This window comes from Phaenicophaeus curvirostris, chromosome 18 (assembly GCF_032191515.1).
Source record: "Phaenicophaeus curvirostris isolate KB17595 chromosome 18, BPBGC_Pcur_1.0, whole genome shotgun sequence".
Taxonomy (NCBI): Eukaryota; Metazoa; Chordata; class Aves; order Cuculiformes; family Cuculidae; genus Phaenicophaeus; species Phaenicophaeus curvirostris.
In genome coordinates, this window is record NC_091409.1 from 14689541 (window position 1) to 14717043 (window position 27503).

General features: G+C 48.0%; 1 protein-coding gene across 1 annotated transcript; it reads left to right on the forward strand.

Annotated features, from left to right (window-relative positions):
* Positions 1 to 930: 930 nt before the first annotated feature.
* FAM83C (family with sequence similarity 83 member C) lies at positions 931 to 27294 on the forward strand. The gene is made up of 4 exons (XM_069871754.1): positions 931 to 1672; positions 11324 to 11491; positions 16209 to 16333; positions 26237 to 27294. Exons 1-4 carry the CDS (start codon positions 1082 to 1084, stop codon positions 27147 to 27149), a joined length of 1797 nt encoding a protein of 598 aa, XP_069727855.1. The 5' UTR covers positions 931 to 1081; the 3' UTR covers positions 27150 to 27294.
* Positions 27295 to 27503: the final 209 nt, after the last annotated feature.

The window sequence follows — 27503 nt, forward strand, 5'->3', positions numbered from 1 at the left end:
CATAATCTACAGGGGGTTTGTGACTTGCAGATAAAAGCCTCGCTGATTAGATCAGCTATCCAGCCAGTTCTTCATTCTCTGGTTAGTCTCTGTGGAGTCTGGTAGCTCCAGGCTGATGGAGCTGAATGGGGTGGGGAGATTTGGGGCCTCTTGGCATAGTTCTTCATGTGCTGTATTGTGTTCTGGGTGGTGCTTTCCTAACACAGCGTTTTAAATCGCATATTGATATCTGCCTGTATTGTTTCTCCAAAGAAACCTCCATGATGCTTTGGGGAAGCTGGAGTTAACTGATCACAGACTATAGAGTGTGTGGACCGTGCGTGAGGCCCTGGCCCAGGTTGCCCAGAGCAGTTGGTGGCTGTCCCATCCCTGGAGGTGTTCCAGGCCAGCTTGGATGGGGCTTGGAGCAACTGGATCCAGTGGGAGGTGTCCCTGCCCATGGCAGGGGTGGAACTGGGTGGGCTTTGAGGTCCCTTCCATCCCAAACCTTTCCGTGATTCTATGATATCCAAAAAGATGGTGTTTTGGCTTCTGTGTTGGATGTCCACATAGCAGAGCCCGAGCTCCCAAGGAGCAGTAACCAGGAGTGTTAGCTGTGGTTCAGGGGTGAATAACTGGCGGAGTCTGATTACCCGCTTGGGATATTTGTATTTCGTTATATCTGACATCGAGCAGCATGTTTGATTTGGAGCAAATTTCATGCAGGAACAAGTTTCAGCATCTGCATTTCCACTGTGAGCACAATGAGGGACAAAACAGGTTAGAGCCTGCTTGGCCAAGGGTGGGGACCTCTCATTCAGCAAGGGGAGGGCAGTACCTAAATCAGTTACAGGGAAAGGGAAGGAGCAGCTTGAAGAGCTGATGGCTCTCCTCTTGTAAAAGGGCACTCTGAGCACCCAGTATGGGGTGTGTGAGGGAGCCAGGAAAAGCAGCTCCTCCCTCGGAGTGGGAGGCTGTACCTGGTGATTAACTCCTGAGCAGGAGTGGAGCTTATGCTGAGTCCTGAAGGAACCTGTTGGGAGGAGCCCAGGAGTGCAAGAGGGCCAGAAAAGACCTGGAGTCGCACAGAGGACTTATCCAGATGGAGAGGCACTTGCTGGCCTCAACAACTCCAGTCATGCTCAACTTACTAGCAGTGGAGGTGAGACCCCAGTTCCATCGCGGCTTTGGGAGCCAGCAAGGGGTGGCTGGGCCACTGAAGACCCGCCTGGAGCGGCTGAAGAAGCCGTGGTGGAGGGAGCCCACCCAGCTGGTGCTCCAGCACAGTGAAACAGCCAGGCTTGCCGTCGACGCCTTTCTTGAGCAGGGGGAACGCGGCTACATGAGCGCCATCACCGAGGAACGGGAGCTGCCTTTTCTTTCCACCCTGGACATGGAATATATAAGCCATCAGAGAAACCAAAGCTTTCCAGATCCCAATACAACAGAAGACCAAGAGGCTGACCCTGGCGATGCGGACACTGGAGACAAATCCTCCCTCAACTCCGAACTAACCTCTGGCACCTACTTTCCGCTCATGTCTGACGTGCACCCTCCAGAGCTGGAGCTGGGGTGGCCGGCGTCACCGCTCCTCGCAGTGTCCGGCCAGACTCAAGCCACTGTGATTTTCCAAAGAAACAAAGCTAACAGCATTAAGGACTTGCTCCGGTCCCTGATCAGCCGGGCACGGACGGTACGTACAGAGCTTCATCCCCTCAGTTGGGTCTGGTGCCGCCACACCGGTGTCCTGGTGGCTGGTCCCACAGCTGTGCCCCACGCGCTCCAAGCTGTTGCCACTCTCTAGATGTCTGGCATGATGTCATTGCTTTTTTTCCCCCAGCAAATCTGTAACTGTTCCTGCTCCTTTCCTCTCCTGTCATTTCTTTCTGCCTGGGATTTCATGCCATGCCTTTAAGGCACTCTGCGGCTGTAGCTGTGGCTCTGCAGAGCACCAAAAAAAAAGTAACGAAGCCTGAAGCCTATGAGCAGCAGGGCATGTGGCGTGAAAGCTGTGCTGTCCTCCACCTCCTCTGCCAGAGACCCTACACAGTGAGGGCTTCTCCCAACCTCCAGCCATCGCAGGACAAGAGGTTACCGGTGGTGGCCTGCCTGGGAGAACACAGGACCTGAGTAGACTTGTGGGGCTGAAAATCCCTGCCTGTGGTTGGAAGTAGGTTAGAATACATCATCGTATCTTCTAGTCTTGATGTGTCTGAGGATGAGTGAGATCAGCCCGTTCTGCCCAGTTTCTGTTGATTGCCAGCCCTCAGACGTAATAAAATCCTGATGACTACAATACCTGCCTGGCAAGCACAATCCTGGTGTGAATTTACTCATTAAATTGTGCTCCTTCTTCCTCTTTCTTTTGCCACTGCACTGTGTACAGTCCAAGCAGCAGCTTGGACAAGCGTATCTCAGACACCTTGGACAAGCCTATCTCAGACATCTTTCCAGCTTTTATTGTCTTTGTCCTCATTATGGTTCTTTTCTTCTGTTCCACGTTAATTTTCTTTTGTAGTATTTCATTGCAATAGCCTGGCGACACTGCGGAAACTCTTAGTACAAAGTTCAATTTTACCCAGCCAGCTTCTCGCAATTTCTCTTATCGCTCCAGTAGTTTCTTATTTAACTTTACAGTCACTCCTCAAATTCACTGCTGCCCAGTGCAGAAATCACAAGCTGTGTCCAGGCAGAATGAGATAAAGCATTATGGATCAGTTGGAGCGAGTCCAGAGGAGACCACAGGGATGATCCAAAGGCTGGAGAACATCCCATATGAGGACAGGCTGAGAGAGTTGAGGTTGTTCAGCCTGGAGATGAGAAGGCTGTAGAGAGACCTGAGAGCAGTTTCCAGTGCTGAAAGGGGCTCCAGGAAAGATGGGGAGGGGCTCTGGATCAGAGAGTGCAGGGACAGGACGAAGGGGAGAGGTTTTAAACTGAACAAGGGGAGACTTCAATGAGATCTTAGGGAGAAATGTTTTGCTGTGAGGGTGGGGAGGCCCTGGCCCAGGTTGCCCAGAGCAGTGGTGGCTGCCCCATCCCCGGAGGGGTTCCAGGACACGTTGGATGAGGCTTGGAGCAACTGGATCCAGTGGGAGGTGTCCCTGCCCAGGGCAGAGGTGGGACTGGATGGGCTCTGAGGTCCCCTCCAGCACATAGAACCATTCTGTGGTTGTATGATTCTCTTCTATCACCACCTGCAGAGTTGAATGTACTTAACGTTGTCCCCAGCAGATGAAAGTGGGGCCGTGCAGCAGCTCAGATTGCTGTGCAGCATCATAACATCATCAAAAAACCCATGTATCATTGGAATTTGGGGGTGATATGGGGTAAATAGTCATGTTTTATCCAAAAGAAGACCGTTTGGCCACATAAGCTGCTGCCCAGTCATAAGCAGCTGTTGCTTAATGCCTGAACTTCTGTTGCACCTTTGTAGACAAAGAAGGGAAGTTTGGTCCAGGAAGTAAGTGACAAAAGCTTTGTTTGTCCTTGCAGGCAGATGATTTATGATATCTTAAATGATCTGCAAAGTCCCATGACACTTACTGCACCGTTTTCAGTAGCGGGGATTAAGACGTAGTCATGGTAGAGCACACAAAGTGAATGACAACCAAGAAACGTCCCCTTGTCACTTCGCACGTGTCCCGGATCTCTGATGATATTATGATCCTTTAATCCACACGAAAAATACCTTGCTGCTTTGTCAGTTCACAGGAACATCTTTGCTGCTGCAGGGAGGTTGCCCAGGCAGAAGGCGCTTCATTGAACTTTAAGTACATTTTGAGCGTTTTACTGCTTGGCTTGAAAAAGCACTGACCATCTTCAGGCCTTTATGTTAAAGCTGGGGATTTTCACACAGTGGTATCGACTGTTGCATGAAACAGGAGAATGAGCTTTCAACAATCTTATGAGTTTATTCCTGGTGTTTTATTGGCTTCTAGGTTAGCAGCTCTGGCCAATGCTTCCCGTGATTAACTCTATGGTTGATAGCACTTCCAGCCCATTCACGACTCTACTTACACACCTCTAAGTAGTCTATGAGTCATTTTGTTCATCAAACCATCCAAAAGGATGTTACCTGTTTGTCTTTTAACGACAAAAGAGCAACCGGAGGTGAAAACATCTTGTGCTTGAAGTGCCGACAGGAACAGTGTGGAGAACTGCTTGCTTTTTTGCTTTCCAGTTGCTGTTTCTTCACCTGAGACCTTTTCCTCACTAGACTTCAAGCTCTCATCCCACGCCGTCCTTAGGAGTGTCCCCTCCTCCCACGTGTTTCCAGCTAACTGAGAAGGGGATACAGTGCTGGTGTGATGTGGGGAAAATGTTGAGATCATAGAATCGTACAACAGTTTGGCTTGGAAGGGACCTTAAAGATCATCCAGTCCCACCCTGTGCCATGGGCAGGGACATCCCACTAGATCAGGTTACCCAAGGACCATCCAACCTGGCCTTGAACACATCTTCAAGGATGGAGAAGCCACAACTTCCCTGGGCTACCTGTTCCAGTGCCTCCCCACTCTCATGGTGAAGAAATTCCTCCTTATGTCTAGTCTAAATCTACCCCTCTCCAGTTTATACCCATTGCCTCTAGTCCTATCGTTACGAGCCTTGAATGCTTCTCCTGGGTTCCGTAGGCAGGAAGATGCACGTCTTCAAATGTTGTTTGCTGGTTTCTCCCACAGAGCCATGCACACAGCAGCTGGCAGACGTGGCAACAGCGTTATTTGTACTGACAAATCAGCAAAAAGGGCATTGGTTTTATTGGTACCTTTTGCTGGTGCGGTTTGTCTTTCTGCTTCGCAGAAACCCGCTGCCTTTGAAGATGTATTTTCAGATTTGAGCTTTTCCCTTCGCAGACATTAGAAGATGCGGCACAGCCACGCCTTAGCCTGGTTTGACAATACTATTACAATTTTACTTGTGCTGGATGAGGTCTAACCTATTTTGAAAGGTCCACGCTCCTTCTTTTATCCCTCTTGTACAACTCTGACGCTGGCTGTGCGTCTGCATTTCCGCACGATGGTGGAAGGGTCCCTGCTGCTCTCCCAGAGAAGGGATGTATCGCTTCAAGTGGCAGCACCACGGGAATGACAAAACCCACGCTGCTATTGGCAAATACCAGTAAAACCAGCTGTGCTGGTTGGGAACCAGACAGATGGCAGCCCCATGGGGTGCCGGTAGGTGCTGTCTGTCATTCCCAAAGCGATGACTGCAGTCATTGCTGAATTGTGAGTAGCCAGAAGTGGAGTTAGAAATGTCAGGGTTTAACCCTGCAATGCCGAGGTGTGAATTTTCTAGTGCCTGGGGGGCAGCAGTGGCTTTGAAACGTCCTGACCTGCCCAGGCTGGGAGGTCCTGGCCCAGGTTGCCCAGAGCAGGGGTGGCTGCCCCATCCCTGGAGGTGTTCCAGGCCAGGCTGGATGGGGCTTGGAGCCCCTGATCCAGTGGGAGGTGTCCCTGCCCATGGCAGGGGTGGGACTGGATGGGCTTTAATGCCCCTCCCAACTCAATCCATTCTATGATCAGCTTGGTGAGGAACAGGGATGCTCTGAGCCAGCCCCAGCCTCGCAGCTCCCACCACTGAAACTGAGGGGCTGGAGGCACTGGAGAGATGTTGCTTAGCTTTGTAAGGCCAGATTGACAGAAATATCCAAGGTCATTTAATGTGAGATAGGAGTTTTCAGGAACCTGAAATGGAGATGGTCTTTAGGTGCCTAACTTCCACTGCTTTTTAGAACTCTTGGAATTATCATCAAGGCTTTAGACCTCACTTTTGTCTCAATATATTCTCGGGAAGCTTCAAGGGGAAGACTTGCAGGGTTGTTTTCCCTGAGAGCTTCTTGGCTTTGGGGTTGAGCTGATGTTATTATAACAGCTTTCTGCTTTGTTCACCAAGGTGATCTGAGTGGCTCTTAGTGCTCTCCTGTCACACCCATGCTTAGAATGAGCAGCCACACTGTGGGCTCCTGCTTCTCCATGATTTTAGACTGTGTCAGGGCACAGCCTCTTCTCCTCCTGTGAATCCCAGTGCATGTGGGGCTGCAACCTTCTTGCCTGACATTGCCAAGAAGGCCAATGGCATCTTGGCTTGGACCAGAAACGGCGTGGCCAGCAGGGCCAGGGAGGTTCTTCTCCCTCTGGACTCGGCACTGGGGAGACCGCTCCTCAAATCCTGTGTTCAGGTCTGGGCCCCTCACCACAAGAAGGATGTTGAGGCTCTGGAGCGAGTCCAGAGAAGAGCAACGAAGCTGGTGAAGGGGCTGGAGAACAGGCCTGATGAGGAACGGCTGAGAGAGCTGGGGGTGTTTATCCTGGAGAAGAGGACGCTGAGGGGAGACCTCATTGCTCTCTATAACTGCCTGAAAGGAGGTTGTGGAGAGGAGGGAGCTGGGCTCTTCTCCCAAGTGACAGGGGACAGGACGAGAGGGAATGGCCTCAAGCTCCACCAGGGGAGGGTCAGGCTGGACATCAGGAAAAAATTTTTCATGGAAGGGGTCATTGGGCACTGGCAGAGGCTGCCCAGGGAGGGGGTTGAGTCACCATCCCTGAGGGGGTTTAAGGGACGGGTGGACGAGGTGCTGAGGGACATGGGTTAGTGATTGATGGGAATGGTTGGACTCAATGATGTGGTGGGTCTTTTCCAACCTGGTGATTCTATGATTCTATGAAAATCCCTGTATAAGACAATAGGAACAGGACAGTTGGTATTTCTGGTTGGTTCACACCACTCTGCCCCAGGTGCTGAGGGACATGGTTTAGTGATTGATAGGAATGGTTGGACTCGATGATCCTGTGGGTCTTTTCCAACCTCATGATTCTATGATTCTATGCTATGATTCTATGATTAGCAGCAGGTGCTTGCCAGCACCCCCAAGGGCAACCATATCCAAATCCCTCCTGATGGCATGTGAGGAGGCTGTGAACGGAGCCACAGCCCGTTCCGTCTCCTGATGCCAAGTGAAGACCCGCTTCGGAAAACATGAGTCTGACTATCACGCAGGGCTCCACCCAGCTTGCACAAGCTGGAGTCCTGCTGTTCCCCGGGGCGCTTGCTCCTGCATCGGTGCCAGAGCCCTGCCTCGCTGCTACCAGGAGATGGGGGTCTGCCTGGCAGCCGCTGCATCCTCCCCGGGGCGCCAGGCTCCGCGGGCAGCCGTGCCACTGCCGGCTCAGCCCCATCTGTCCGGGTGAGCGCGGCAGCCTGGCACGGCCAGCTTGGGGCAAGCTCAACCCCAAACTCGAGCAGACCCTGGGAGCACTGGGAGAGGAGGACAAGGTGGTGTGAACCTCCTGTGCACTCTATGTACAAGCAGTGCCTCTGAGGTCAGAGAGTTTGTCTAGGGACAAAGGAGTGCTGGTCTCTTTTGACTCCGTCATCATATTTTAGGGAAGAGATGGAATCCAGAGGGACCTGGACAGGCTGGAGAGGGGAGGCTGTGCAAGCCTCGTGGAGGTCAACAAGGCCAAGGGCAAGTCCTGCACCTGGGTCTGGGCAAGGGCAAACAACACAGGCTGGGTGGAGAATGGATTGAGAGCAGCTCTGCAGAGAAGGATTTGGGGAGCTGGGGTATGAGAGGCTCCACATGATCCAGCAACGTGCACTCGCAGCCCAGAAACCAACCATGTCCTGGGCTGCATCCAAAGCAGTGGGACCAGCAGGGAGGGAGGGGGATTCTGCCCCTCTGCTCTGCTCTGGTGAGACCCACCTGGAGCCCTCAGTCCAGTTCTGGAGTCCTGAGCACACAAAGGACATGGAGCTGTTGGAGCAAGTCCAGAGGAGGCCATGGAGATGATCCCAAAGTTGGAGAACCTCCCATATGAGGATAGGCTGAGAGAGTTGGGGTTGTTCAGCCTGGAGAAGAGAAGGCTGTGGAGACACCTTAGAGCAGCTTCCAAAACTCATAGATTTCTGTATCCCAAGAATCATAGAATCATAGACTAGGTTGGAAGTGATTCAGTGGGTCTTTTCCAACCTAGTGATTCTATGATTCTATGTCTCTAAGACTGAAAGGGGCTCCAGGAAAGCTGGGGAGGGGCTCTGGATCTGGGTGTGCAGGGAGAGGAGGAGGAGGAAGTGTTTTCAGCTGTGGGAGGGAAGACTTCAATGAGATCTCAGGAAGAAATGTTTTGCTGTGAGGGTGGGGAGGCCCTGGCCCAGGTTGCCCAGAGCAGTGGTGGCTGCCCCATCCCTGGAGGGGTTCCAGGACAGGTTGGATGGGGCTTGGAGCAACCGGATCCAGTGGAAGGTGTCCCTGCCCATGGCCGGGGTGGGACTAGATGGGCTTTGAGGTCCCTTCTGACCCAAACCATTCCATGATTCTTTGATATTGAAGTCCTAAGCCACTTTGAGATTGCGTCAAGCACCAAGCCTGCCTCAGACCTAATCTTGTGATGAGCTAGAATATTGTGAGACTTGTGTGGCTTAGAAGCGCTTGCTTGTGGCCACACAAAAAGTTTGGGCTGTAGCTTTTTTCTTGGTGCTTCATCATTAGAAGGGTGGCCCATCAGAGTCATTTGGATAGCTTGCCTTTGGTCTTTTGTTGAAGGCTGATGCATAAGGACACTGTGAAGTCCTGCTTTTCTGTGTGGGTTTCAGCAGTACCTAATGCTGATAGTGCAGCAACAACATTAATTTGGGAAGCTGAGGACCCTTTCATTCTATGCTTTCAGAATTCTTCCAGGGCCTATTCTGCTGTTCGCACTAGATGGGTCTGTTTCAGGAGAAGAGAAGGGTTTGCCAGAGCCTCAGAAGGCTTCTAGGAAGGCAGCACTGATGAGGGTTACGAAAGAAGTGCCCTTCAGAATCAGAATCTGAAGCCATGAGTATGAGCCTGGAAAGAGGCAGTTTATTAATGAAAACAGAGCAGTTTATTAATGAAAACTGGAGCCAGCAGAGACATGAGCCTGTCCCTACATCCAAGGACAGCGATACTTAGAGTTCCTCTGCTCTTTTCTGAAGGTATTCCAGGTCAGACCCACTAATGCAATTCAGCTTGTTCCTGCTTAAAGCTTGAACCATTGGACACGTAAAAGTCAACTGCTGCCATCTGCATTTATCTCTGTTTGAAGAGGAGCAGCGCAGCAGAAATGCTAGAAAAATCTCCCTGCGTAGTCTACTCCATAGACCATTGGACTATGGAGAACTGTGTCTATGGCCACACCTGAACACAGGCAGAGAAGGTGTTTGGAAACAGGATTCCTACTTCCTCCTGGGGTGCATGATGCTTTTTGGGTTGTCTTTATTTGGGCATCCTACGCCAAGCACAGGAATTCAAACTCAGAGTTATGTGCACAACTTACGAGTACCAAGCAGTTACCTCATTTACAGCTAAGGCGTGGTCAAGACTGGGACTAAGTACTCAGTCAGAAGTTCCATTGTTTTCTTGGCTTTCAAAATGAAGCAGGCTTCTTGGTAAACCTTTTTCAGTCCCCCAGTGTGTTGCCATCTTTCATGGGTTCTCAGTGTTAACTATGCAAGGTCTAAGTCACCGGATTGCTCCGCAAGCCCCCTGAGTGAATTGTGTGAAGCCTGACAGATCATCAGCTCACCAAGTCCCCTCCTGCCTGTTTCTTCCTTCTCCAAGAGTTCCCCTGATTCCTGTCACTAATGGTGATGCCCAACAGATGGATCCCAGCAGTCCCTTCCTGATCCTGATTAGTGGCTGCCTTGATGTTGCCTGCTGACAACCTCACTCTGTGAGGAACAGTGAAGCATTTTCTCCAGTCACATATTCATCTATTTATGGTTAATTTCCTTTCATCCATTGTTCTAGCTGCAGGTTATATTGTACTTTGAATTTTCTAGTTCTCGGACAACTCACTTGTTGTAGGTACTTGTCAAGACCTACGTTTCACTTTCTGTCTTTTCCTTCATTTTTGGAGAGTTCATTTAGCCAAGGTGTTCTCCTGCCTCCCTTCCCATCTCCACAGTGGTCTGAGGTGCCTTCTTCAGTCTCATTCTTTAAAGAACTGGCAATTCATTTCAAAATTCTGTTCCTTTTTAAAACTCCTCCTTTGGAGACCTTACCTGGCAAATCTTCAGTTGGTTGAGAGAGATTTTCTTGAATGATTTTTTTCAATACTGTTATTCCTTCTTCCTACTCTTACATTACATAATGCATCACGGGTGCTGCCAGCAGGGAAAGGGAAGGGATCCTTCCCACGCACATTATTCTATGATTTTGTCTAGTCATCCCTAGGATGTGACCTTGGAAGAAGGACGTGTACATACTTGATCAAGATACCTTCTCCCTTACCTGGCAGTGTGTCCTTCCTGAAAACAATCGCACTTCATTATATTAACAGCTGGCTGAACATGAGCCAGCAGTGGCCCGGGTGGGCAAGGAGGCCACCAGCCTCCTGGCTCAGATCAGCCATGGGGTGGCCAGCAGGAGCAGGGAAGGGATCGTCCCCCTGCGCTCGGTGCTGGTGAGGCCACATCTCGAATCCTGGGTTCAGTTTTGGGCCCCTCACTCCAAGAAAGAAATGGAGGGGCTGGAGCGCGTCTGGAGAAGGGAGCAGAGCTGGAGAAGGGTCTGGAGAACAGAGGTTGTGGGAGCAGCTGAGGGCCCTGGGGTTGTTTAGCCTGGAGAAGAGGAGGCTGAGGGGAGACCTCATCACTCTCTGCAGCTCCTGGAAAGGAGGTTGTGAGGGCAGATATGAATGGTTGGACTCGATGATTCAAGAGGTCTTTTCCAACCTGGCGAATCTATGAGGTGGGTACTGGGCTCTGCTCTCAAGTTGCAAGGGATAGGATGAGAGGAAACAGCCTCAAGTTGTACCAGGGACACTTGGATTGGATATTTGGAAAAAATTCTTTATTGACAGAGTGGTGAAGCTCTGGAACTGGCTGCCCAGGGCAGTGGTGGAGTCTCCATCCCTGGAGGGCTCCGAAAACCATGTGGCTGTGGCACTTGGGGACATGGTTTGTAGGCACGTTGGGGTTGGGCTGAATGAGCTTAGAGGTCTTTTCCAACCTTAATGATTCTATGATTCTGTGATTAACGTGCTAGTCATCTACAGAGTCACTTGTACCAATTGGATAATGGTTTTGCTCGGTCTCAGCTCTTCTGTTCATGGGCTGTTTCTGGCATAGTTGCTTAAGGCAGTACATACTTGTTATACCGATAATATTCACGGTCTGTGCACATATATTACCCATTCAGCTATTTCTTTCTGTGAATGACAGAGGTAGCTGGATGGGGAATGTCTTCATCTCCACTCATGTGGCCACAGATAGTAATTCCAGAGGATCGAGGATTAATTCACTGTTTAAAGCACAATTCACTTGGGCATGAGATTTCAACAATCTCTTGTTTTTCTCTCACCTCTTTTCTCCTGGCTAGGTGATAGCAATTGTGATGGATCTGTTTACAGACATGGAAATCCTGTGTGACCTGCTGGAGGCCTCAAGCAGACGGCACGTCCCTGTTTACCTGATCCTGGACGAAGAGTACTTGAAGCATTTTGTGGAAATGTGCAATAAAATGGCTCTTACTCAGGACAACTTCCCAGTAAGTTTTCAATTACACTGTGGATATGATAAACAGGTCTTAGAATTGATAAAAGCCAGGTATTCTTTGTTCAGTTCCTTCTACCTGGTCCCTAGAACCTATCCCTTCTCCCACTGTCCCAGGCTAAGAGACCTCTTGGTTTAGGAAATTGAAATCTGTCTGGAAGCACGGGAGAAGGAATGGAGGAGCCTTCTACTTCCATATGTCTGTGTTTGGTGGCTTTCATTTCAGTTTTACACACAAGAAGTGTGAAGTCAACACCAATAAGATGCAGTGGATTCCTGAACGCTGCTGGGCTGGGGCAGGGGGGCAGATGGAGAAAGGTTACATTTGTGTGGACCTGTCTCATCTCCTTTCCTCATCCCCTCTCAGCCTCTGCTCCAGGAAGGACATAGAATTGCAAGACTTAAACTGCTCATAGTTCAGATCTCAGAGCTCACTTTAGATTCATAGAATAGAATCACGGAATCATCGAGGTTGGAAAAGACCCCTAAGCTCCTCCAGTCCAACCACCGACCCAACCCCACCATGCCTGCTAAACCCTGTCCCCAAGTGCCACGGCCACAGGGTTTTTCAACACCTCCAGAGTTGGAGACTCCACCACTGCCCTGGGCAGGCAGTTCCAGCACTTCACCACTCTTTTGGTGAAGAATTTTTTCCTAATATCCAGCCTAAACCTTCTCTGGCACAACTTCAGGCCATTTCCTTGCATCCTATCACTTATTATGTGGGATAAGATTCTGTTCCCAGTGTCCCCTTTCTGACTACCACCTATCAATAGAAGCTGGGGCTTCATAGCTGTTTTATAGTCCCACAGGGCCAGCAGTCCTGGCTGTGCTCCTTCACAGGGCACATAGGATTCCCTGGAGGGCTGATTCTCTTCCAGCCACCAGTTTCATAGGTTTTCCCTTCATCTTGGTTTCCACCAAGGCTGGGGAGTTATCCAGTACCTCAAAACCATTCTTAACTAAAAAAAAAAGGCTAGGGAAAATGCAAAAATAATGTTCACAGCATTCAAAATAGACGCAGTTACAAATGTCTTAATTTCCCCTCATTTTTAACCTGTCTACACAAAGGTTGGTATAGAGAGGCTTGCTCCTTCCCCTTTGGTGATGCTGCTCTGTCCTTTCTTGCCTTTCACAAGCTGGACCCATTTCATCCTACCTCTTGAGATGGCAACTGCTAGGGAAAATGTCTTCACAGAATCATGAAACGGTTTGGGTTGGAAGGCACCTCAAAGCCCATCCACTTCCAACCCCTCTGCCCTGGGAAGGGTCACCGCCCACGGGATCAGGTTGCTCAAAGCCTGGTCCAACCTGGCCTTCACACTGGAGCATGTTTGCTTTCATAAACAACGGCAGCACTGAAGTCACTTGGTGGATCCAGATAAATTCCATCTCTCCAAAATTTATTTTATTTGTTTCTTATCCAAGAGCCTGGCCATTGTTTTTAATTAAAATTAGAATGAGTTTACATCCATGGTGATGTCTCTTTGTGAGACCTGATGTCACATCTTGTGCTCGGCTGGATAATCACCACTTGCCTCCCCCGTTCAGTGACTCACTGGCAGGTCCCAATGTGAAAGGCTCTTACGTTGATGCACCTCAAGCAGGACATTAGCATACATGCTTGATATTCGAAGTGGGATGAGTGTACCTGTTTTATTCCTGGCTCTGAGTTGCAACAGGATGTGATGGTAAATCTCCATTTGGAATAATTGGTGACAATTTGGGGTTTAATGGGGAATTTGGGGCAAATGTCACTTCCAGCATCTTCCTTGGAAGACCATTGTAGGAGCCTGCTGGTGTCAGATCCTGCTGCTGAACATCAGCAAATTCCATGGTGGTCACAGGAGAAGACTTCATTGTTGGACGTTTTCAAAGAGCCATCTACTAAAACTGCTGCCTAAACTACTCTCCAAATCAAGTGATCCCTCACCGTCTGGCTCTCCTGCAAAACTGCAGGCTTCTCATTTTGTTTGGAAAATTCAAGGATGGAAGAAGAGGATAGAAAAAACCAGCCAGATATCAGAAACTCCCCCAGCCTTGGAAAGGACAAATGGAGTGAAGAAATACTGTGGGGACAAATCTATGGGTTACCCCTTATTTGATGTGGGTTTAATTTATCAGGGAGGGGAGAGGGAGCTCCTCCCAGTGAGAACTAATATTACTAAAACCTCAGCACTAGAAGAAAGGAATCCCTGTTTTGATTGGCAACAAGGTGAGGTGAACACCTCCCCAAGCATCCGGCGTATCAAGCTCCATATCAGCAACTTGTGGTGGCATTTCAAACTATCACAGGTTGATGCAAGTTGGCAGGGACCTCAGGAAGTCATCAAGTCCAACCTCTTCCTCAAAGCAGAGTCAGATATAGCTGCTCAGGGCCTTAAGTCTTGAAAATCTCCAAGCACAGAGACTGCACAACTTGTCTGGGTAACTTTTGAAAGGGGGGAGATTTAGATGAGATATTGGGAAGAAATTCTTCACCATGAGGGTGGGGAGGCCCTGGCCCAGGTTGCCCAGAGCAGTGGTGGCTGCCCCATCCCTGGAGGTGTTCCAGGCCAGGCTGGATGGGGCTTGGAGCAACTGGATCCAGTGGTAGGTGTCCCTGCCCATGGCAGGGGTGGAACTGAGTAATCGTTAAGGTCCCTTCCAATCTAAACCATTCTACGATTCTATGATTACTGTCCTTACAGGGAAAAAGTTTCCCCCTTCTCATAGGCATGAGGACATGTTCTGGGATGCAACAAGGCAACAAATGAGACTTGAAGTTCAAAGACTGTGAAGCTTTAGATCTGCCCTGCTAAAAGTTTCCATGAAATCAAGAGAAGACTGGACAAGTACTTGGAGAAGAGGTCCACAGAACATTCCCACCAAGGCAAACCACAAGAGGCTCAGGAATTTCCCTGCGCGCAAAACAGTCAGGAGCAAGATTAGGGGGCAGCATCATAAATGATTGCCTTCTTCCTGCTCTTCGTCTCTACTGTGAGAGAGACGGTTGGGTCAGATGGACCCCAGTCTGGAGGAGATTCGCTGCTCCTACAAAGCCCTGGAGGCAACTTGCAGTGCTCCTTCCAGGAGCACCTACCAGCCATGGGAAGCAAACACCTCCAAAAAGAGACAAAGCAACCCCAGCGGTCGGTGAAGCCTGTGCCACCCGCCACAGGTCTTTGCTGTTTGCAGGACCAGTGCTGGGCAGACATGAGCTCACCACACGGGATCTATCGGGCCACCAAAGGTGATGACAGCATGTGGTAGCTCCTGGCATGCCAAAACCGCTGCAGGTGGCCATGGAGCTGGCCTGGAGGGCAGCAAGGATGACCAAGCAGGCCAGCCCTGTGCAGCACTAGGGATGGTGGTTTACATGCGAGATGCTTTGTTTGGCCCAGTATCATACAGACCAGACCACTAACTCTTTCCAGGGACTGTTCTCCTCTTCTGCCTCCCCAAGATGAGATGCAAATAACTTTGATTTATTGGCAAAAATCTCACATCATAATGTCATAATCTCATAACAAAGGTTCCCGATGGATGCTGAGCCTTGTGTCACAGGTGTACTGGTCAGCAGGTTTTACAGGCAGAAGGTGGGCAAGAGAAGTTCTTTGTGGTCTCTAAAACAGATGAGGATCAAGTCTGTTTCACTTGAGTATGGCAGCTGGATATTTTAATATCATTTTAAAATACACTGATAAAAGGCAATTCTTAAAATGTGGACATACATTTCTGTAAATCTTTTATTAAGAGATATTGCAGCCCAGAAACCAACCATGTCCTGGGCTGCATCCACAGCCGTGGGACCAGCAGGGAGGGAGGAGATTCTGCACCTCTGCTCTGCTCTGGGGAGACCCACCTGGAGCCCTGAGTCCAGTTCTGGAATCCTGAGCACAGGGAGGACATGGAGCTGTTGGAGCGAGTCCAGAGGAGGCCACGGGGGTGATCCAAGGGCTGGAGAACCTTCTGTATGAGGACAGGCCGAGAGAGTTGGAGTTGTTCAGCCTTGAGAAAAGAAGGCTCCAGAGAGACCTTAGAGCATCTTCCGGTGCTGAAAGGGGCTCCAGGAAAGCTGGGGAGGGGCTCTGGATCAGGGAAGGCAGGGATAGGACAAGGGGAGCGGCTTTAAGCTGCAAGATGAAAGATTTCAATGAGATTTTCAGAAGAAATGTTTTGCTGTGAGGGTGGAGAGCCCCTGGCCCAGGTTGCCCAGAGCAGTGGTGGCTGCCCCATCCCTGGAGGGGTTCCAGGCCAGATTGGATGGGGTTTGGAGCAACCTGATCCAGTGGGAGGTGTCCCTGCCCATGGCAGGATTGGAACTGGGCTTTAGTGTCCCTACCAACTCAATCCATTCTAGAATTCCATGATATTTCAGTTTTAAGAAGCCTGACGCTGCATTTAATCAGACCAGCACACTCGATTGATTAGAGACGGCGTAGTTGTTATGGGTCAAAATTTAGTTTAAATGCAGAGCCATCAGCTAGTGTGGTTAGTTGAATGTTATCAATAATCTGGAAGAAGTTGTATGGTTTTACATTCAGAAATTATTTGTGGGCATTTAGGCTTCTCCAACTTTTTTTCATAGCTAAGTGCAACTTGTTAATGTTTGCTGGCGTTTTTATCTTATAGAAGCAGACAGGGTGACAAAATAATGTAGAGGCCAAGAAATACTTAATCCCTTGCTGCACTTCACCTGTGGGAACCAAATCTGCTTCCTTTGTTTTCAGAACATGCGCATAAGATGTCTGAGTGGAGACACGTACTACAGCAAAGCAGGCAAGAAATTTGCAGGCCAGGTTCTGGAGAAGTTCATCCTGATTGATTGTGACCAAGTTCTTGCTGGTACATACAGGTAAGAAAAAGTAGCAACTACGGCAACAAAGACTACAGACCCTGAGAAAATATTAATTATCAAAATACTAAATGATGCAACTTTGAATGGTTTTGCCTCCGTGACAATGATACGCTAGTTTTCCACTTAATTTTGCCTTATAAATATCAGGTTTCATCTTGGTGCTTTAGCTTCTTCTAAGCCATCCTCTTGCTCTTACCTTGCTGTCAAGCTTACAGACAGCATTAAGTGCTTATCTGCCCACACTGGCACCTCCAAAACATATCCATGAGTATCACTGCTTCATTTCTCACAAACATAACAAATGTTCTGCTAGGTCAAATGATGCTCCACTGAGCCTCAATTCTGTCCCCAGCTGATGCTGCTCAGGGAGAGCAGCCCAAACTGGTGCCTGTGGTCTATCCCTCTTGTCCTCCCACAGCACGAACCACTGCTGCACACAACCCTACTTATTCCCTTCTGTACCTATTGTCCATAAATTTACCTTAACTCATTGTCTGTTCTAAAGAATGGATGTTGAGGCTCTGGAGTGAGTCCAGAGAAGAGTAACGAAGCTGGTGAAGGGGCTGGAGAACAGGCCTGATGAGGAGCAACTGAGAGAGCTGGGGGTGTTTAGCCTGGAGAAGAGGAGGCTGAGGGGAGACCTCATTGCTCTCTACAACTACCTGAAAGGAGGTTGTGGAGAGGAGGGAGCTGGGCTCTTCTCCCAAGTGACAGGGGACAGGACGAGAGGGAATGGCCTCAAGCTCCACCAGGGGTGGTTTAGGTTGAACATCAGAAAAAAATTTTTCACAGAAAGGGTCATTGGGCCCTGGCAGAGGCTGCCCAGGGAGGGGGTCAAGTCACCTTCCCTGGAGGGGTTTAAGGGACAGGTGGATGAGGTGCTGAGGGACATGGTTTAGTGATGGATTGGAATGGTTGGACTCAATGATCCAGTGGGTCCTTTCCAACCTGGTGATTCTATGATTCATGACTTGCCCCTAGATTTGCTGCTGCACATTGGTACAACAGCTGTCCTGCCTTCAGCTAAGGCATTGCTGTCACAATTTTCCAGGCTTTCATCTTATCTACCCTTCCTGCCTTTTTCTTATTTAAAGTGAAGACCTTGGCCTTTTCAGTCTCTCCTCACACGGCAGCTGCTGTATCCCTCAGTCATTTCGATTGCCCTTCTCTGCACCCTCTCTTACCTCACTGTGTCCTTGAGATGCAGGGACCAGAACTGCAACCCACTCCTTTTCACCTCTTTTTGACTTTTTTGACTTTTTGACTTTTTTGCTGCATTTTCACGTAGTTACATTTCATGAAGTCGAATGTCCACGTGCTGCATTTATTTAGATTGCTGTCACCCCCTACAGAGTTAAAATTGTATTGTGAGCATTCTTACAAACGGGCTCTTCCACTTCTACCTCTGGAATCGCCTCCTATGCATCATTCCAGACCACATCCTGAATAGCATCTTTTCTTGTGGGTCAAACAATTTAGACTAGTTAATTCTGGCAAGTAATCATTTATTGCTTCCAAAAAGTTTTTCTCCACAGCTCACCCCAGTGAAGCATTAACCTAGTATGTAAATGAGTGGATGAAATCTCCCACTATTACTACCTGTCCTAATTTTGCACCTCTGTAACCTCAGTTAATGTTGACCACCATCGATCAGAGGTTGTTTTCATTATTAGACTCGGAATTTTCCACCTACAGATCTTTCCCACAGGAATTTTCATGCTGTCACACATTATCCTTCACAAACAACGCAACTCCCAGGACAGACTGTTCTGTTACGTCTGTGAATTTGGTGCCCTGGCAATATTTTATTCTCCTTCCACCAGGTCTCCTTGAACACTCCTCTCCCTCTCCCTTTCTCTCTCTTCCATCTCCCAGCCAGCACATGCTGGACCCTCCATCTACATCATAGAATCATAGAATTATAGAATAACCAGGTTGGAAGAGACCCGCTGGATCATCGAGTCCAACCATTCCTATCAAACACTAAACCATGTCCCTTAGCACCTCGTCCACCCGTGCCTTAAACCCCTCCAGGGAAGGTGACCCAACCCCCTCCCTGGGCAGCCTCTGCCAGTGCCCAATGACCCCTTCTGTGAAATATTTTTTCCTAATGTCCAGCCTAAATCTCCCCTGGTGGAGCTTGAGGCCATTCCCTCTCATCCAGTCCCCTGTCACTTGGGAGAAGAGCCCAGCTTCCTCCTCTCCACAACCTCCTGTAGCTCCAAGCACCTTCTCTTCTGCTTCTGACTTCCTCATCTCTGAATGTGGAGGTCTCACTTTATCAAGCTCTGGCAGTGAAGAATAGAAGTACTCGGATGAAAAGCATTAAGCAGAGAAGATCTATATAAACAACGTGGAGAGCAGTGGCTGATGGCATTTTGACCATCCTAGGAGCAATGAGGTGAATCACTGCTTGGAAATATCTATCCAACTCCTTTGCCTGCAAGGGATGGGGGTTAGATAACCAAGACCACTCATTTCTGGATGGCTAAAATGGGTCACATGTCTAACCAATTGAACTCCACAGCTGGAGGAACAACTTCTTTCCCTGTGGCCAAGAGTGACAGTATTGCTTAAAATGCAGATTTTGTTCTCTTGGGTCAGTTTCTCCCTCTGTTGTTCTGGGGCAGGGATTTGGGTCTGTGATGTCCTCTCTGAGCATAGATTTCTGTATTGCTGAAGCTTCTGGAGTTCTGGAAGGTAATTATTCAGTTGAATAGGGTCTCATACGTGATCCTCTGCTGTCCCAGTTCACCCGTGATGTTCTGGACTAGAAGAAATGGCCTCTTTTTGTGGAATTCGTTCAGCAGTGGTCAGAAACACAGGAGGAAATTGTGAAGTCTGCTGCTGGGTGTACTGCAGCCTGGTACTGTCCCTAGAATGGATGATATTTAGATTACTCTCCTCGCAGATGGGAAAGCTAGAGTCAAAGTGGTCCAGTGGGTCTTTTTCCAACCTAGTGATTCTGTGATTCAAAGAATGATGATAGTCACTGAGTAAAGCCAAAGATCCAGAGCAGATGCAGGGGTGTCTCAGGATGATACAGGAAAGAGGATAAGAGTGTTCTTACCCAGTGGCAGGTTTTTGAGTTCAGCAATCTTATGTGCAAGGATTAGAGGTATCAAAATCTCCACAATTATATGCTGTATGTGCTTCTATATGTTTGGTTTGCCACAGGAGGATTCTCACCACCATGGCTGGTCTCCATGATAGCCTCTGGCAATGGGTTATGCAGTTTAATTGATGTTTCATGTGAAGAAGTGGTCCGTTGCATTTACATTAGACCTACTGCAAGATAATTATATTTGATGCCCCAGAATTCCCACAATCTGGGCACAGTAAATCACTCTTTCCTATTTGCTTTCTTGACTGCATCCATGATTTTGTCCTCCACTATAATCCCTCATAAGAATCATCTCTTCTCCAACAGAAGTATCCTTAGCTGTTCAGTCGTTTCTCATGCAGATGAACTTCCAGACCTTTCATCATAATGCCTGTCCTTTGTGAGATTAATTGACTAGATCTGTGTGGTCAGGATATCCCCAGCCACTATACCTTAGCATCCTCTGTCTTTTCCTCTGCCCCCATCCTGGCAGTTCCTGCCCTACTGTTTCCCTTTTTGACTAGTGCTAAACATTGAAGTGCTCATTTCCTAAACTGTCCCTGGGAACGCTGACACCTGGAAACTCTTTTCTAAGTGTTAATCATAGAATCATAGAATGATTTAGGTTGGAAGGGACCTTAAAGCCCATCCAGTTCCAACCTCTGCCATGGGCAGGGACACCTCCCACTGCATCCAGTTGCTCAAAGCTCCATCCAACCTGGCCTGGAACACCTCCAGGGATGGGGCAGCCACCGCTGCTCTGGGCAACCTGGGCCAGGGCCTCCCCACCTTCGCAGGAAAACATTTCTTCCTAAGACCTCATTTCAATCTCCCCTCTTGCAGCTCAAAACCCTTCCTCCTCATCCTGTCCCTGCACTCCCTGATCCAGAGCCTCTCCCCAGCTTTCCTGGATCCCCTTTCAATACCGGAAGGCTGCTAGAAAGTCTAATCAGCTGTTACTCCTCAGGAAGACCTTTCTTTGTACTGCACAATCATGTAATTTTTCTGAGACACCTTGTGGAACAACCATGTCAAAATCTCTTTGTAAATTCAAGTATCCAGCACCGAGCAGATCATACTCATCTGCGTGCTCGCTGCCTCCTTCAAAGAGCTGCAAGAGGCTTTTGAGGTACGGTTCCCTTCCACAAAAACATGCTGAGTCTTCAGCATTATGATTACAGCTATTTATACATCTATCATTTTACTCTCTATTTATTTCTACCAGCTTGTTCAGTATGGAAACAGGACTGGCTGGGTTGTAGTTTTCCAGGAGCTCTTTAAAAGGTTCACATTTACAACTTTCCAGTCCTCTGCTACTATGTTCAGTTGTAAATCATAGGTTATTCCCTGGTTAATAATTGGAAAATTGCTGACTTCCAGTTTTTGAAGGCTGCTTACTTTAATATTTGCCTTTAATGTGCCTTTTAACTATGGTGACTTCTTGGATGTTTTAAAATGTCTTTATTTTGAAAGGTACATTTTTTCTGAGACTCTAATATAGCATCTTTAAACAATCTTCAAACCACCTCAAGCATTTAACCTTTTTGGTTAGTGTTTTAAATTCCTTTTTAATAGCTTTCCTCACTTTCCCTTTTAAATTCAGTATTCCTGTTGTGGATTATTTTGGTCCTGAAAGAACATTTGATACAGGTACGTCATAGTTATTTTTTTGCCGAGTGGCCTTTCCAAAGAAGCCTTCTGAACTGGTAATGTTATTTCTCCTTTTGTTGGTTTTCTGGTTGGTTTCTCCAAAAAGCAGCCATTTATAGTGTCTAAAATACAGTTTCTGCCGCTCTCCCAGTAATGGTTCAATCTGCTTATACCCGAATCTCCCTTTATTCCTCTGCTTTCTGCTCTCTTTGCCTCCCAGCGCTTCCTTCGCGTGGCGCATTTGCCATCAGCGCTCTGCTCAGGGTGTTCACAGGATAGCTCTAATATTACGTTTTTCCCTCTTTGGGAGTGGAATTTCATAGAATCATAGAATAACTAGGTTGGAAGAGACCCACCGGATCATCGAGTCCAACCGTTCCTATCAAACACTACACCAAATTTCAATCCAACAGGAATGTTTTTCATTTGTTGATATATCACTTGCCTCATTTGACTCTTCTATTTACTGTGTTTTACCACTGCCCTGGCAGCACATCCTCTTTTTGTCCCTTCTGCGTGATTTCTGCCCTTGCAGTTAGACTGTTCCTGGATTTTTTCTACTCAGTAAGTTTTTGAGATGCCTTCTGTCTCAGAGCTGTCATTTCAGCTCAGGTATTTCACATCTACCTGTTCCTTAAGCTTGTAAAATTTACATACGTATATAAACACTTGTGTCTGATCTGGTTGTTCACCATCATGCACTTTTCTAAATACAGTTCAATTTGTTCAGATGTTCTTTATAAGTTTTGACTTCTTACCAAAGTGTCGTTGATTTCCATCCTGTCCTTACATCAGAATTACAGTTTCCTTGGTTTTCTTCCTGAGGTAACGTGGACAATCTCAAACTGTGTTGACCTTCTACACATCTCAGATGCTGGTTAAAAGCCTCGCTCTGTCTTCTGTAACACATTGTGCAGCAGCCAGGTTTCATCTAGGTTAAGATACAATCCAACTTTCTTTATAGAGCCACTAAGTTCCCACATTTTTCCATTTTCTTATGATTCTACCATCCTTTCCCTGATTTAATTTCCACAACCGTGTCCTGAAATGCTCTTTGACTTCCCTGTCCTATTTTAAGCAGGGAAGAGGGAGAATCTGATAAGGCTACAAATAAAATCCTCATCTTTGTAGTATTAGGGGATTTTATTTTACCCCTGAGATTCATCCTATCTCCGTTTTTATTAATGTGAATTTTTATGTTACCATTGACCAGTGGCTGCGCTGCAGCGCTCTATAATATAGATCCAAATGTCTCTGCTATCCTTCATCCAAGCAAGTAACTCACTTCCCATTCTTTGCTGTCATCCTGACTGAGCATTGACTCATAGAATCACAGAATCATTAAGGTTGGAAAAGACCTCTAAGCTCATTTAGTCCAGCCGTCAGCTCAACCCCAATGTGCTTGCTAAACCCTGTCCCCAAGGGCCATGGCCACATGAAGCCCTTCAGGGATGGAGACTCCACCACTGCCCTGGGCAGCCGGTTCCAGTGCTTCACCACTCAATCAACCTGGGCCAGGGCCTCCCCACCCTCACAGCAAAACATTTCTTCCTAAGATCTCATCTCAGTCTCCCCTCTTTCAGCTCAAAACTGTTCCCCTTCATCCTGTCCCTGTCCTCCCTGATTCAGAGCCCCTCCCCAGCTTTCCTGGAGCCCCTTTCAGCACTGGAAGCTGCTCTAAGGTCTCCCTGGAGCCTTCTCTTCTCCTGGCTGAACAACCCAAACTCTCTCAGCCTGTCCTCAGATGCATCTTTTAATACTTCAGCTGTAACAAAAGACTCTTTGCTTTTCAAATGCTTCCTCAAAATCTGCCTGAAATCCATTTTTAATCTCTAGTTACGTCTCCAGCCATCAACAGGGGCTACAATGGATGCTGTTGTTCTCCATGTTAACATTTTCCTTGACAGATTTTAAAAAGCCCTTCTTATTTTCCAAAACACTCTTGGCAAATTGAACCCATTCTGGTATATCGGTAGGAATCAGGCACGGGTTTGGAAAGTTTTCTAAAAATGGGAACCAAGCTTACTGCTTTTATCTCCAACTGTGGGCAAATTAGTATAGACCCATCAACTCTTACGTGTTTATTGATTTAATATTTTCCATTTTTACCATTACATTTCCTCTAAACGAAAACAAAGAGAAAACAGCACTTATTGAGATATCTAGGAAAAGTAATAGGCTAAAATCCTAAATATAATTATCTATCTGGGTATTCAATATTATTCTGGGCACCAGAAGAAATAGTGTGTTTCTTTGAGCACCTATTTAATATAACAGAGTGAAGGATATGAAAACATTTACTAGTGCAGCAGATGAGAGGAGCCTCAGGGCAAATAAGGGTAGAGCTAAACAGGATCTTGAACAGGAAAACTAGAGTAAACATTTGCCAGGCTCGGACTAGGGAGGAGAGGTGGTGTTGTCAGCCTGAAAAGGAGTGACGTGGCTGTTTGAGTTGCCCTAGAGGAAATGAATCTTCTCAGCTCAAAGTGGAAGATGGTCAAAGTATCGGCATGTGTCCTGCCACCGGCACAGAGAGGAAGGAGCTCATTGTTTGCTGTGTTGTAGGGAAAGAAACTCAAGATTTGGGGTTGAAGCCAACATGAGAACTGAGACTGGAAAATGAGTGGAGAAAGTTGATAGGATTACAGAAGTTCTGCACCTGGCTTCAGTACAGAGGGAGACAAAACTACCTACATAAGTGTTTGGCCATGGGCAGGTAAATCCAGGTGGGTGTGAAGTTGGAGGAGGCTTGGGATTTAACGCACCCATGTCCCAAGCAAGAGGAAAGAACTTTAAAGAGCAAGTTTCAAATCTAAATGGGTGGAGAGTCACCTCAAGAAAGAGTTTATAATTAAGTAGGAAGTGAGCAAATAAGGACTGGGAAGCATGGGGTGTTAGGAGGTCTCCCACCTGCAGGCGGGGATGCTGCGGGAGGACAGGCAGGTCTCCCACCTCCGGGGAGGTGATGCTGCAACTCCATCTCCTGGCCAAAGGCTGGGCTGCAGGGGTTCCTGGGGGATTCCTGCTCCAGTAGGGGCTGAAAGTAAGACAGGGAAGGGAGTCTGTCTATCCTACAGCCATCCTTTCCTAGCCTCCTGCAATTTGTGCCCCAGGGGGATTCAGATCTTCATGTGGGATCTCCGTGTGAGGTAGTTTTCTATGGAAAAAATAAGGCAGCAAAATCCTTACCACTTCCATCAACTCCTGTGAACTTTTAGCACCTGTGGTGGCCTGCGGTGACGAGCTCCGCAGCTCTCCTCTATGGTGTGTTGTGCAACGAAGGGCCTCTTCTCGTCTGATTCGGATTCATAACATTTTAATTTCATTTGATGCCTCATTTTTATACCAGGAGAGACCAAGAATGATCATTCCCTGGCTATTTCTTCCATGTCATTCATGGAGGACAAGACCTTTATTAGTTTGTGGTGATAGTAACAGCCATGGCTGGCAAGAATCCTAGAATGGTTTGGGTTGGAAGGAACCTTAGAGCCCATCCAGTTGCACCCCCTGCCATGGGCAGGGACACCTCCCACTGGATCCAGTTGCTCCAAGCCCCATCCAGCCTGGCCTGGAACACCTCCAAGGATAGGGCCTCCGCTACCTCCCTGAGCAACATGTGCCAATGCTTCACTACCCTCACAGTAAAAAAAAACCAAACTCTTCTTAAGATCTCATCTCAATCTCCTCTCTTTCAGCTCAAAACTGTTCCCTTTCATCCTGTCCCTGCACTCCCTGATCCAGAGCCCCTCCCCAGCTTTCCTGGAGCCCCTTTCAGCACTGGAAGCTGCTCTAAGGTCTCCCTGCAGCCTTCTCTTCTCCAGGCTGAAGAACCCCAACTCTCTCAGCCTGTCTTGTACGGGAGGTGCTGCAGCCCTTGGATCATCTCCGTGGCCTCCTCTGATCCTCCTTTATGTTCTGTACACAGATGGGTTCAGGGCAGGGATCCTCCTGAGCTCCTGTACAATAAACACTGATGCAGAGGAATCATCTGAGTGTTCCTACTATGCATGGACCATGTGCTCGACTCAGAGTGCTGTAAATTATTTCTTATGGCTTTTATCATGTCTGACCCAATCTTATTTGAAAGATGGGCTTTCTGGTCTTAATAGCTTCTGTCATTTAGCCATCCCTGCTGATTTTTGTGTTTTTCCTCATGCCTCACTGTGAAGCTGTATGTATTTATTTTATGCCTCCCGTATGGGATCTCTGAATACTCTTTGTGCCACCTGCAAAGGATTTTCATTCTTTTACTACTTCTTCATTCTTATTTAATTTATCTGTTTGGATGTTAAGCAGAAGAGAATTGATCTTTTCACTTCATGTTGTTCTTTGGGGGGGGTGTATGCTGATTGTCAGTACACAACTTTCTTCAAAACAACATTATGAACCATAACAACTGTGTGGTGCTCAGGAACAAGCCAAGAGCTGCTTTTCCTTCTAAAAGTTCAAAAAAAGCTGTCTGGTGAAGTAAACATTGATAAGGTCCCAAAGCATAGTGCCGCTCTCCTGAAATGATATTTACTTGAGAATATTTGAAATGTTCTCCCGTAGTTTCTGTGGTTGCATCCTGCTCTTGTCAAAGTTGAGACCTTAGAATCATAGAATCATTAAGGCTGGAAAAGATCATCCAGTCCAACCCCACCATGCCTGCTAAACCATGGCCCCAAGTACCAAATCCACATGGGTTTTTTAAGCCCTTCATGGATGGGGACTCCACCACTGCCCTGGGCAGCCAGTTCCAGGGCTTCACAACTCATTCAAGTAGAGAAATTTTTCCTAATATCCAATCTAAACCTCCCCTGGCACAACTTGAAGCCACTTCCTCTCATCCCATCCCTTGTTCCTTGGGAGTAGAGCCCCCACCTCCCCACAACCTCTTCCAGGAGCTGCAGAGAGCGATGAGGTCTCCCCTCAGCCTCCTCTTCTCCAGGCTAAACAGCCCCAGGGCCCTCAGTCGCTCCCACAACCTCTGTTCTCCAGACCCTTCCCCAGCTCCATTCCCTTCTCTCAGACTTCCATACTTCAGAAAAAGCCTTAATGACATAAACTGGGCAGCAATACCTCACTTTGATGTTTTATTGGCACGAGGGATCTTGGACACTCAGTGAACTAAGGTTACATGTGCGGTTTTTATTCTTGTTTCACAGTTTCACCTGGCTTTGCAGCCAAGTCCACACCAGCCTGGCGACCCACTTCCGTGGTCAAATTGTCGAAGAGTTTGAGAAGGAATTCCGGTACTTGTATGCAGAGTCCAGAGCAGTGACCAGCTTCTGTGTGCCAGAGCCCGGGATGCGCCCCTCTTCTCAGAATACCTCAAAAGTTGCCAACTCCCTTTTAAAACCTCCACAGGTGAACGATGCTGAAACCTCCAGCCCCTCCAGCAGCCTTTCCAATGTAAGCATCAGAAGCATAAAAATGTCTCCTTTTCTGAAAAACTCCAACTGCAACGTACACCAGGAAAAGCAAGATTCAAGCTCCGATTCTGGTACTAAGAAAGGGAAGGAAGAGACATCTCTCAAGCCTTCTTGCCCTAAACAGCAAGGAGAACCACCAGACTTGCCCAAGAGTCCTCCAAATAAGTCCTCACCAGCTTTGTATCACAAATCAAATCTCATGACAGCGTGGACATCATTGCAGCCAGAACTTTCCCCCGCCCCAGGCTCCAGTCAGCGAGGGGATGAGAAGGCTCTAAGTCAGGAGCAGACGTTGCAGTCCCTTTCAGAGGGAGCCAGCAGCAATGGGATAAGCGCGAAGCAGAAAGAGCCTGCTGGTACCTCCAGGGAACCACCAGCAGAAAATGACACCACTTTTTATGGAGTGGAAAAAAGACAGAATCCCAGACAAGGAAAATTGGACCTGCTATCCCCATACGGCCTACTAAAACGAGATAAAAAGCCTGTGGTTCCTTGCTATGATAAACTCCCCGAGGATGTGCTGATGGAAAAGAACAGCACATACGGGGCTGAGAAGAGACTGACTCTGGGGCACAGCAAGCTGGATCTGATCACCAAGTACAACAAGCTAAAATCTAAACACATACACAGCCGGTTCGAACTCTGACCAGGCTCATAGTCAAGTGGTTGCTTTTCCCCACCGATCCTCAAATCTGGGGCTTGCAATCAAAATAGGGGTGGCAAATTAGTCTTGTTCCTATTCAAAGGTGTCTGTGTTCTTTCTAGTATCAGCAGGTGACAGATTCAGGTGAGATTAGAATCATAGAATCATAGAATCACCAGGTTGGAAAAGACCCACCGGATCATCGAGTCCAACCATCCCTATCAAATACTAAACCATGTCCCTCAGCACCTCGTCCACCCGTGCCTTAAACCCCTCCAGGGAAGGTGACTCAACCCCCTCCCTGGGCAGCCTGTTCCAGTGCCCAATGACCCTTTCCATGAAAAAATTTTTCCTAAT